This window comes from Lissotriton vulgaris, chromosome 1_1 (genome assembly GCF_964263255.1).
Source record: "Lissotriton vulgaris chromosome 1_1, aLisVul1.2, whole genome shotgun sequence".
NCBI classification, from domain to species: Eukaryota; Metazoa; Chordata; class Amphibia; order Caudata; family Salamandridae; genus Lissotriton; species Lissotriton vulgaris.
The window spans coordinates 374359156-374372406 of NC_141685.1; the positions used below are offsets into that span (position 1 = coordinate 374359156).

General features: G+C 45.3%; 1 protein-coding gene across 4 annotated transcripts in view; it reads right to left on the minus strand.

Annotated features, from left to right (window-relative positions):
• The window catches only part of NRDC (nardilysin convertase), a 2107381-nt gene that overhangs the window by 1022348 nt on the left and 1071782 nt on the right, over positions 1-13251 (minus strand). For all 4 annotated transcript variants that reach the window (XM_086952436.1, XM_086952435.1, XM_086952433.1 and 1 more), the window contains one exon: positions 4898-4949. In XM_086952436.1, coding sequence (XP_086808562.1) covers positions 4898-4949 — 52 coding nt within the window. The remainder of the gene's footprint in view (positions 1-4897; positions 4950-13251) is intronic.

Below are 13251 nucleotides of genomic sequence, written 5' to 3' on the forward strand. Positions count from 1 at the left end.
AAGCACTGAATAGTCCAGCCAACGTGCGGGGACCCTGAGCAGTTCTTTTTAAGTCACATCTACTTCGCCTTACTTCGGAAAGGCCAGGAAACACATCACAGAGATGCTGAACTGCCAATTGTATTGAATTACTTTAAGATTTTCAAGGAAACAAAGGGTCATACCCTTAAAGTCACCTTAGGAAAATGAAAAATTACCTTTTAAAAACGTCCTTCACAAACACTTTTTTATTTCTTTGTAAAGTAATATAAGGAGTAATACATAGCACTGAAAAAATGCAAATAGGACACTGAACTGTAAGGTTCTCCTGACCTCCAGTGATCCATCATGCCCTCTAGGTGGCAGTTTAGCCAGTTCCTTTTTCTGGCTCCTGCGGACAGGATCCTGTAGCAGAACTCTGCCTTTTCTTAAGGTTTTTCACAAAACTGTTTCCTCTGTAGCTTTTTCAAAACGGATTCACTTGACGTCCCTTAGGGCACAGAGTATTTTTAAATAATTTACTGACTGGAAATAGATCAAATTTTTTCACACAACATCTCTTCTTGCAAACTGCCCAGCATGTGGCAGCAAATGGCAAAAACAGATCAGCAGTGGATTAGTATCCTTTGTTTGCCTGACTTATGACTCCAAGATGTGTCGCTACTGCAAAACCCTCTCCTGGCGCACTGAGGGAAAGTGAGAAAATCTGCCTCCATGGTCAATTGGAGCACCGAAGATGGCAAGATTCCCCAGCTGGTAAGACTTCTGAAGCAGACGGAGAGACTGCATCCTCTGCCAGTGCCCCTAAGCCACGATCTGAGTACTCTCTCAGAGGGAGATCCAAAAAAAGAATCTGGAAAAAAGAAGTTGCGCCTGTTTGATGTTGAGGACATAGATCCTGAGAAGAGGTACTGCACCTACTTGGTCGCCGTCACGGGCTGGGTCGACGTTGAGAACAATTACGACGATGACAAGGAGAGCACTGTCGACGTTGAGTGGTATTTCGAAGTTGAGACACCATACAAAGTTGAGAACATGTATGTCGAGAGATCAGTCAACTTCCTTAACTAAAACAGTGGAATGGCTTTCACACATGAAAGCTCACAAGCTTCCATCAGAGTCTGCCTTGGAGTATTCCAGAGCATATCTGCAGTCTAGACCAACATCTCCAGTCACCATATCGGATTCCCCAACACCTCCTCAGGGTCCAGCTGGATCACCTCCTCCAACTGCTCCACATCCCCCTCCATGATTAGTTGTTTCAGCAGTACTTCAGCCACAGCCAACTACTCCTTCTCTGCCTCTACTTATGCCAGTGAAATCTCTGAGGCGTTTTAGATCGCGCTTCGATCCCACCAGACCTAACAGCCATATGTTTAGGTCACGCTAAAGATCTTGCTGTCGCTATCAATGTATTGCACCAGACGATCACCCTCACGGCGAAGATGATGTTCATCGCCAAGATCCTCATGGTCTCATCCTACTATTTCATCTTCAGGTCTGTACTCACCTACTCTGACCGATTCTCCCCAGCCGAGAATATTCCCTATAGATGATATTAATACCTTTCAGGAGATTCACATCAGAGGAGCCAATAAGTTTAATATTGACTTACCAAATACTACCACCTTCACATCAGTAATCTTTGAAACACTACACCAAAGGTCCGCTTCTAGACCATTGCTACCATTGGTACCCTGACTGGTGGAACTGACTATGTATTTATTTCTGACACCAGCTTCTGTTAAGGCTACCCCATCCCGCCTTCGGATGAAACACAAGTATCCAGATCAAGATTCTTCTTTCCGATGTGCGGACCCTGTTCCAGAAGCAGTTCTAGTATGAGGCCAATAAGTTACATTCTACACACCCTTAATCCACTGTTCCTCATAAAAAAGGAGAGTAAAAAGTTGGACTCTGTTGGAAGAAACTATGGTTCTTCTACTGCCACAATGAAAGCGGGCAGCGGTTTTGCACTTCTGAGGCGTTATGAGAGATCTCTTTCAGATTGTGTCCAAACAATTCATAGAGGATCTTCCAAGAGCCATATGCCAAGACTTCAAGGAGATCATCAATGAAGGCACCATAGTGGCTAATCAAATCATCAGTGCTGCAGCTTATACTTCTACTCTTGCAGCATATGGATATTGTCATGGCTTAGCTTTCCATCGCTCATTGTGGCTCAGACTTACAAGGTCAAAACCAGAAGCACAGCATGGTTTCTTAAATCTCCCTTTAATGGAATACATTGTTTGGATCTCACGCTGATGATGCAATATCTCACATGAAGACGGAACTGGAAACCCTTGCTTTTGGACAGGAGTAAAGAAGGAATTATAGAAGACACTCCTATAGACCTTATGACCACTGGCACTAACATCAGAGGGTTCAAACCCCTCATTGTCTTCAGGGGCAGTAACAGCATCAACCGACACACAGACCCCAACAGCACAGACGTCTGTTGAGAGGCAGAGGAGGTCAGCAACCATCTGCCCAAACCGGCAGACCAGCCACCGAAGAAAACAAGGAGTCAGATTGTCCCCCCCCTTCTGTTTTTATACGCTTTTAGAGGGAAGCATAAAATCATTCCTGCAAGAGTAGCAAAGAATAACCATCAACAAATATGTTTTGAATATTGTAGTGCATGGATACGGTCTGAGATTCAAGTGTCCACCATAGTCTATTCCATGGAAGAAACTTTCCCTTCACCAGTGTGAAAAATTGCAAGAACAAATATCCGTTCTTTTGCAAAAACATTGCAGTGGAGAAGGTTTTGTCTCACCTGAAAGAAATGGGAATTTATTCCTATCACTTTCTAGTGAAGAAAAAAACAAGTACAGACCATTTTAGACCTCAAGTAAGCAAACAAATGGGTTCACAAAGAAAAATTCAGGAGGTTGGCTCTACATCAGATCTACTCTCAACTCCATCAAGGGGACTGGTTAAGCTCAACAGACCTGCAAGATGCATATTTGCCTATTTTCATATCCCAATCGCCGTATGAGCTCCCATCCAGTGACACTGACTATGTTTTGCTCAAGAGGTGCATGTAGATTGAAGATGGGTAAAAGTTGTTGCAATTTGGAATGAGCCGATTGTCTTAACATGGCTCCACAGAAACAAAACCAAGGGATGGGGAGGAATATAATAGGCTATCACACATCATCCCAAAGGAATGGACTTAGACACAAAATGCGAAGTACCATAAAACAGGCTCAAAAGCACTATTTCTCTACATTTTAAAAAAATGTTGAGACCTGGAACGTCTAAAGAGTCTCTAGACTATCCGGTTTAGTAATACAGCACTTGTCTAGGTTTTGTAATTGTTATTTAAATGTGTGTTTTGCCCTACTGCTTATGAAACAGAGGGCTACATTTAGAGTAGGGCTAACTGACTGGTGCTGATCAATGCCACTGGCCCAGATAGGCAATATGGTAGGAGCATGTTGATCATTTCATAATTCAGGAGTTTAAGGAATATTAAGTCCCATAAGTTCCGGTCTGTGTTTAACCGTAGGAATAAAATTGCTTTCATACTAGCCTAGATTAACTCTATACAATAATGTATCCCTTTCTAAAATGATTATTGGGACACCAGAATGACAGGTTTCTTGTGATAACAGAAACACTCCAAAAAAGTGCTCCTCTTATAAAGCCCGTTGAGTATTGCACACCGTACCCAACGTGGAGAATGACTGCTGATGTTTACCATGCCACCTAAGTGGGTTAGGGGCCATCTACCCTGAAAAGGAGTCTTGTTGTATTAAACAGGGAAAAGAAAAGTGCTTTTGAACATTATACACAAGTCACATTTTGTGTCTAATTTAATGAGGCTCAAACACTCAAATGGAATGTAGGTGCAGACTGCAATTGTTTGAGATCACAGCAAGGTTTGAACCCGCTGCTGGAATAAGGGCTGGGAAGCATGAGGTATACCCTAAATATCTACTGTCGCCACACTAACCTCATAATTGTTAGTGTCCTAATTTTCTCCTCCATATGGATTTAAATCAATGGCGATCAAAAAACAGGAACATTTATTATTCACTACTGACCAGAAAGTCTTGGTGAATCACCTTTTTGCTACCCCATTAAATATGGAATTAAAGGTAATTAACTATGGATAAGAGGGATGTTTTTCATCAAAGAGTCAAAACATACATGAGTAAATCCAACAGAAATAAATAAGTAAATACCTGTGTTTAGTAAAATGCCAGTGTAATATCACAATCCTAACAGTTTTGTTTTTCACTGCTATGATATAACTGTAGTGAATAACAGCATGTAGAAAACTCTGTTCACAATATCACAATTGTGGATAGATATGAGGCCACTATTCAAAAAGGCCAAATCCTCAGAGATCCTCAGAAATCTTTGGAGCAGATTGTGGAAAAACCACTACATCTGTTAAATGGCATAAAGGGAACTCTTGCTGCATACACAGGTATCTGCGCTTGTTGTTTGGTTAAACAAACACAATTTCAAAATGTTAAAGAGTTGATCATGAATATGTTCCGGTATCCTCTAACTGGAAAAAGTATTTCTTAATAAACAATGTTTACCATGCGTTATTGAAATCAGAGAATTTTACTAATATGACTTTACGAAAGAGAAGTATCACTCCTCCTGAACTGCACTTGGTCTTACTAGCATTAACCTACATATAGGCCAATCAAGGGTATATAAAAAACCTTTGTTGGACCCATGTATCAACAGTCATCACTTCATAGAAAGTAGTACATTCATTTCTGCAAAGTAATTTCTATCTAAATAAAGCATTTTTATTACTGTAACATTTCCATTTATTGGTCTAGTTTTAGGTTACGTATCTCAATTGTATACCTAGCAAGTGACACTTCCAAATATGTTTCTTCAAAATTTCACACTTCTGTTCGCAAACACAAAAAAATGGTCTTACTTTTCTGCAGACTTCTGCATCAGGGGAGAAATCAGATGAAAACGTATATATGCTGAAAGATAAAATAAAACGAAAACTAAGCCAATAGATATTTGTTCAACGGGAAATTATTTAAACCCAGAGGAATCTTTTTCATGAATTAGCATACATGTCTTTTTACGGAGGAGTTGAGCATAAATAGATTGGTATCCAAACAGCAGACACAAACAATAAAGGTAAACCAATATATTCCATTTTCTGGACCATCAGTATGGGCTTTTCACTTAAATCAAACAATTGGTTTAAAGGGAGTATACAGATTACCAACTTGTTGGGACTTTGGAGACAAAATGTACCAGAGGCTACAGAACATCTAAAAAAAAAGCATATCTTGCCCCTAAAGCATGCCACTAAAACAACAGTGCTTGAAAGATTAGCTATTATTACGTACAGTTGGTAACATAAGGGAATATTAAAACCTATTTTCTTTTTATCTTAGTTCTTCTGCATCAATCTTAAAGCAGAACCCAATAAATATTCCTCCTCATGTGAGAGAGAACGAGGGTTACAAGTAAGCGCTTTGATAGTCAAATATTAACTACAATTACAACTCACTCCAACAAGAAGACTGAAAAGAACTGATTTGACTGATAAGTGATCTGGAAGTTTAAACAAAGATGTGTAACCCATTTTGGAGATGCAGCTTAATTCAAGACAGATGGATCTGGCAAAATAGGGACTGACCTTCAGATGCCCTTGCTTGTTTAGAAGAATTATGAATTTCTTAACAAAGGTGATACTTCCTTGTTGTCTGATAAGGAATATGCTACTTACCAGTATGCATCTGTTCTTGGCATGTAGGGCTGCTGACACTCATATCTGGGCATAGATCGCCACCTAGTGTTGGGTCTGGATGATTGCACTTTGTTGTCCTGGAAGAGTCTTCAAAGTATCACGAGATAGGCGACTCCTCCCCTGGACTACAGTGCGCATGGGCATCTTCTCCATCTTCAGATTGTTTTCCGCCACTGTGGCAGAGATGGAGATAGTAAAGAAAGATGGCCATGCCAAAGATAATGCTGCAGCTGCGACAGGCACCAGGGAGGAGGGCAGGCGATATGAATGTCAGCAGCCCTACATGCCAAGAACAGATGCATACTGGTAAGTAGCATATTCCGTTCGAGGCATGTGGGCTGCTGAATTCATATCTGTGCATAGACTGTATAGCAGTATCTCCTCTAGCGGTGGCTACCTGTGCCAGCTGCAGCAGTTTGAAAAAGAGTTTTGAGGACAGCCTGGCCTACAGCAGCTTGCTGCTTAGCTTGCACGTCTACACAGTAGTGTTTTGTGAAAGTGTGTATGGTGGTCCATGTGGCTGCCTTACATATGTCTTCAAGAAGAATATTCCCTAGGAAAGCCATGGATGCCCCCATTTTTCTTGTAGAGTGTGCTCTGGGGGGGGACGGTTAAAGTGCGTTTGGCTTTTTGATAGCATATTTGAATGCATTTAACTATCCATCCGGCTATTCCTGACTTTGATATTGGGTTTCCTTTATGTTGTGGTGCAAAAGCAACAAATAGTTGCTTTGTTTTTCTAAATGATTTTGTTCTGTCCACATAGTAAAGCAGAGCTCTCTTTACATCTAGTGTGTGTAGGGCTCTCTCGGCTACGGACTGAGGATTTTGAAAGAACACTGGCAGTTCTATAGATTGATTTATATGGAAATTTGATACTACTTTTGGCATGAACTTAGGGTTTGTTCTAAGAACTACCCTGTTAGCACGTACTTGCATGAAAGGTTCTTGAATTGTTAGTGCTTGTAATTCACTAACTCGTCGGAGTGAGGTAATGGCAATCAAGAAAGCCACCTTCCACGTTAAGAATTGCAGTTCACATGAGTGTAGAGGTTCGAAAGGAGGTCCCATTAGTCTGGTAAGTACTATATTAAGATTCCAGACTGGGGAAGGAGGATGTCTTGGAGGGATCACCCTTTTAAGACCTTCCATAAAGGCCTTGATTGCTGGTACTCTAAACAGTGAAAGGTGTTGCATATTTTATGTTCAAGTCTTTTTTATTATAGCCCCGCAAGTGGGGTTAGCTTGATAGTGACATGAACACAGCGGTAAGCCTACAACCCTGCCAGGGCCGGCAGCGTCAAACAAAATGCATAGAAACAAAGCAGGGACGTACATTTATGCAATCTTCATATACAGTGTAATGCCTACAACCCAATAGGGCCGGCCGCGCACTACATCGCTGCATGCACTCTTATCAGTCACTGCCAATGATCGCTCAGCCCCAAGGGCCAGGTATAACCCAGGAACAAGAACTGGTGTATCCATAGGACCAAACGGGTCCAAACAGTAATGCAGTGTCTATAGAAGACACATCAGTGTAGGACAGAGAGATTGAAGGAAGTGAAAAGGGAAGAATGAAAGGTAAGAAGAAAGTAGAAGTATTAGGGCCTAGGGGGTAGGGCCGGCTCGCTATATCTCAGTGTATCATCGACAGCCTCTGACACGTTTGCATCACACTCTCTGGAGTCACTATGAAGGGATCAGTACATCCTCTACCAGATGCAGTGTCCGCAGCCTAGGGGGCATATGGCGCGTATGTTCTACTTTGCATAAATATTTCACCAAGGGCTGCCACACCTTGTTGAAGCGTGTGTCGTGGGCCTGTAGTCTAGCCGTAAGGAGCTCCATTGTTAAGACATGCCAGAAACGTACGAACCATGCCGCAACAGGTGGTGCTTCAGCCTTTTTCCAGTAAAGGGCAATGAGCTGCCTGGCTGCCCCTAGCATTTGGAGCGCTATCATCCAGTCATTTCGGGTGAGCGCCAGTAGCCTTGTTGGTTTGGCCCCCAGTAAAATTATGCTAGTGGCATCAGGCCGAGGAAACCCCAGGACCCCCCTGATATGGCTTAAGATCTCCTTCCCAAAGAGGGTTAGCGATGGACAGGTCCACCAGATGTGCAAGAAATCCCCAGTCGCGGACCGGCACCTCCAGCACTCAGGAGAAGAGGCCGGGAACATTTTGTGGAGGCGCTGCAGTGTATAGTACCACTGGGTCATCATTTTGTAAGCGTTTTCTTGTTGTGGGATGCTACGGTAGACTTTAGGTATGTCTCGCCATAGCCATAGCGCCGGCGTAATGTCAGTGCCCGAAAGAGATTGCCAACGGCGCTGGTATCCATGGGAGGGCGGTGTCTGGGGATGCTGCAGGATGTGGCAGATTTTCGAAACCAAGCCTTTTGAGTCAGTGAAGTAGCGAGCAAACTTCTCGAACGGGGTGAAGGCGCGAGTAGCCGCCTGATAAGTCTCATCCACCATTACCCAATGTCTCAGTTGGATATACTGCATTTCGGCATCAGGTGGTAGTTGGAAGTGCTCCCTACAGTACGCAAAGGTTTTAAAGGTGCCCCCACCGAAAAGGTCCGTGAGCACCCTGCAATTGCCCTGGGACCATCTGCGGAAGGCTCTGGTGCGAAGGGCTGGCGGGAACCACGGGTTCCCCTCGATTGGAGTGTGTGGTGAGGGAAAGGTGGTGAGGCCCCGGCGATCCCAAATTTCCAATACCGTTTTCGTCGGCACCGCTATGTAGACGCTCGGAGAGCGCCCCGCCTTGTGGTTCCACGCCAGATCCCAGATGGTATGGCCAGTCACGGCTCTATCCATGTGAAGCCATCCCTATTCGCTTTCTGTAGTACCCCATTCAATTATGTAGTGAAGATGGGCAGCCCAATAATACTCCACCAGATTGGGACACACCAGTCCCCCCCCCGGTCTCGGGGCGCCAGGAGGAGTGCCTGTGAAAAGCGGGGCCTCTTACCCCTCCAGACAAAGTTGGTTAAGTCCCTTTGCAGGGTTCTTATATTATGCAACGGAATGAGAGTGGCGAGGCATTGGAACAGATATAATATTTTGGGTAGGATGGACATCTTTATTGCATTGATTCTACCCAGCCAAGACGGTATAAGTGGCTTTCAGTTCCGCAGGTCTTCCAGCACCGCTCGTCGGTATTCTCTCCAGTTAGCGTGTGTCCAGCCATCGAGCGAGGGAGTCAACTGCAAGCCAAGATATCGGATGTGTTGTGCCGTCCAGCGGTAGGGTGCTATCTGTTCCAGGTGGGGAATTTCTGTCTTCGGGATGGTGAGGTTAAGCGCCCAAGACTTATGATTGATTTTCAGGCCTGAGATGCGTTCGAAGAGGCAAAGCGTGGAATGTAGCGCTGGAAGGGACTCTCGGGGCTTCGTGAGTGTCAGAATGAGATCATCCGCAAAGAGTGCTACTTTATTATTGAGACCACCCACCGGGATACCATGGATGTCAGGGCCCGACGAATCATGTCCGCCAGCGGTTCTATCGCTAAAGCGAATAGTAGAGGCGAGAGCGGACACCCCTGCCTGGTTCCCCTCCCTATAGAAAACGGTTCCGTGAGCTGTCCGTTCACTCTAATCCTAGCCCGTGGCGCAATATAGGGTGCCATAATTCTAGCGACCATCCTTGGGCCGAGCCCTATCCTATGGAGGACTGCCCGGAGGAAGGACCAGTCTACACGGTCGAATGCCTTCTCGGCGTCTAAGGAGAGGAGACAGGCCGGAATCCACCAGTGGTGGGCCTTGCCCACAAGATGCGCCACTCTTCATACGTTGTCAGCCCACTTTCTTCCGCGGATAAAGCCCACCTGGTCGGGGTCGATCAGGCCCGGCATGTGGTGGTCCATTTGTTTCGCTAGTATCTTAGTGTAATTTTTTTTTTTTTAAAGACCTTTATTGTACATTTCAGTATAACACAATGTAGGGCCTACAACCTCCAGGGCCGGCCGCAATAGGAACACAGTCAAAGTATTATTGTCAGGAAAACACAGCCGTTTAGCCGATAACCCAGGGGCCCGGCGGCGAATGAGAACATGTTGTACCATAATGCAGACAATACAAATATACAATATGATTTAGGTCTATGATTTTTTGTTTTAACCCTGTAACAAAACTTTGCGTTAAAGTAAAGATACGTCAATAATGTTCAGATCTCCACAAGCGACAAAACAATGTTCAAATGTGCAGCGTAGTTAACATTGGCAGTGCAACCGCTGACCCGCCCCCCCACATTCTGATACCCAATAAGCAGTAGAACGGAGATCATCACAGCAGGAGATTTACTCATTGACACATATAGACCTCAGGCCCAACTCAATCTGAAAGACACTCATCCGGGTCAACTCGCGGCGGTTCGCATATGTCCCCTCTAAATTTGTTCCAGGCCCCCCCAGATTTACCCCCACTTTTCAGGGCAACCCCGATGGACAAATACTGCCTTCTCGGCCACCATTGCTTCATCCATGTCCCTAATCCAGTCTCGCAGTGTGGGCAGTACGTTAGAACCCCATAGTCTAGCAATATTACGTTTTGCCACCAACATTCCCAGCATGGCCCAGTCCTGTTGACGATGGGTCAAGTCTCCCGCATCCCAGATGTTTAACAGGCAGCGACGTGGGTTGGGAATCAGGGAAATAGTTGTGGTTTGGGAAATGGTTCGCATTACCGCTGCCCAGTACATGGCCACCCGGCTACAGTCCCAAATAGTATGGAAGAATGTTCCTCTTTCTCCACATCCACGGAGGCAGTATTCGTGAGAGGTTCTCCCTATTCTGTAAAGGACCGTTCTGGTGTAATATGTGCGATGCAATACTTTTAACTGTACCAGCTTAAGTCTGGAAGGAATTGCTGATTCTCGGGGCGACGAGAGAGCCTCCTGCCATTCCTAATCATCAAGTTCACCAATATCGCCCACCCAAGTCAAACGTAATTTGGATAGCATGTCAGGGAGGTTGTTGACCAGTTTCAGATATGTGAAGGATGTCGCTTTGTGTGGCATATGCTCTGTCAGCAGCCTGTCCTCTAGAGGGGTGGACTCCTGCAGTTTCGTTCCCACCGGGATGGCTGACTGAAGCGCATGACGTATCTGCAAGTACCTATAGTGCTCTGACTGGGCCATACCGTGTTTGGTTTGTAAATAAGTGAAGTCTACTATGTTGTTCTTTCTCCAGAGATCCCCCACCACTGATATACCTATGGTGTCCCACGCCTGAAACCCTTTGCTATTGCCCATGAAGCCCAATGTGTGCGAGTCCCACAGGGGTGTCATTTGTGTAACAACGTTTGCGCACTGAAGGTGCTTATGCGCCTTGTACCATAGCTGAACCATGTGACGGGTTGGGCCTACAAGGTCGGATGGGACACTACTACTATATAGGTTTCTTAGCAGTCCCCTGGACTCAATACTTTGCCTGTCTGCCAAAAAGGCAGGTTCCGTCTGCGGGCGTGTAGCCAATAATTGATTTGCTTAAGATGGGCAGCCCAGTAATACAGGTAAATATTAGGGAGCGATATGCCCCCATCATACCAGTCTTTTACCAGTTTGCATTGCACTATCAGCGCCGGTTAGAAACCGCTGCTGCTATGGCTTTGAAGTAGGAGGGGGGACCGGTAAAGGCGTGTTCTCAAGGAGGTAAAGAAAACAGGGCAATGTCATCATTTTGAACAATGCAGCTTTGCCCAGGAGGGTGAGAGGGAGGGAACGCCACACCTTTACGTCTCGATTGAACCGTTCCAGTGGGGGTTTCAAATTTAGGGCGTGAAATTCTTCCGGGTTGGACGAAACATGGATTCCCAGATACTTAAAGGGGGTGTCAGTGTAACGTAACAGACAGTCCACCAGGAGTGAGGGTGGAGAGCTGCAAGGACGTATAAGACTGATTTGGTCCAGTTGATTCTATATCCCGAGACTCTCCCGAACTTTTCACAAACATTAAGTAATTCTAGGATTGATTTTTAGGGGAGGTGAGATAAAGAAGGATGTCGTCCGCATAGAGAGATATCCGATCCTCCCATGACGGCGACCATCTGATACCTTTGATGGACGGTTCCCACCGAACCCAAATCGCCAACGGTTCAAGGACTAGCGTGAAAAGTAAGGGGGATAACGGGCAGCCCTGCCTCGTCCCACGACCAAGCGAGAAATCCCTGGAGATGTGACCATTGGCTGCTATCTGGGCCAGGGGCCCGGTATACAGCAGGCGGGCCCACGCACAGAACTTGGGGCCGAAGCCCATGTGGCGAAGCACCGCAAATAGATAAGGCCATTCCACGGTGTCAAACGCCATAGTGGCTTCAAGAGAGAGAAGTACCGCCGGTTCCTGTATGTACTCCCTGCGAGCCAGCACGTCCTATAGATGGCGCAGATTATGCGAGGTATTACGATTTGGCATGAAGCCAGACTGGTCCGGGTGTACCAAGGCGGCAAGGTGGGGGGCCAAACGCTGTGATAGTAATTTGGCAAGGATCTTTGGTTCAGCTTTTAGTAAGGAGATGGGGCGGTAAGAATTGCATGCCTCTGGTGCTTTACCAGGTTTATGGATCGGGATGATCGTGGCAAGGCGTTGATCTTTAGGGAGCTCTCCTACTTTTAGGCTGTCTACGAACATTTTGAGTAAATGGGGGGCTGTTATGGAAGCTGTTTGCTTATACAGTTCTACTGGGGGTCCGTTGGGTCCCAGAGCCTTGCCGGACGCTAGAGCGTCGGTCGCTTCCCGTACCTCCTCTACGGTGATGTCTGCCTCTAGCAAAAGTGCTGCCTCAGGTGAGAAAGGGTAATTGTGCCGTCAAGGGTTTTTGTTAAACTGTTGAATATTCAGAATTATATATTATTTTGTGGTCCTAAACATTTGACACCACTGATGCACAATTTGTGTCAGACAAAGTTTTTAGACAAATAGAGCTAATACCAGACGGTAAGAAAAAGAGAGCAATAGCAGGGTGTATGGAAAAGTTCTGTTTGTTTTAATTATTCACAAAACAAGAATAAAATATACATGGGTATACCATTTGTTGCAAGTCTGCGCTTGTTCCACCGCTTGTAATGATAGAATCTGTAAATAGGTGGATAAGCTACAACAATTGCTGCAAATAGGCTGTTTTATTGATATTTTTCCTATTGTAGCTTTTGCAACAAATGGTATACCCATGTATATTTTATTCTTGTTTGGGTTTTCCTCAAAGGGGCGCTCTGCAGATAGCCCGCGTGAATAGGAAAAATGTGGCTTCTACGGGAGCGGTGGTTCGTGTATGTGAGTCGCAGCGGAGAGTGATCTGAGATACCTCTGGGACGGATGTCTACCTCCTCAATGCCGTGTAGTCCGTCTCCGGACATTAAAATGTAATCTATACGTGAGAGACAGTGATGTGTCGCTGAGTAATAAGTATACTGCTTGTCGTAGGGGTGTTTATGTCGCCAGCAGTCCGTCAGTCCCAGGGCAGCCAAAAGTCCAGTAAGTCGCCCGCCTCCCCGCACCGTTGTGGTCTGTGGGTGTCTAT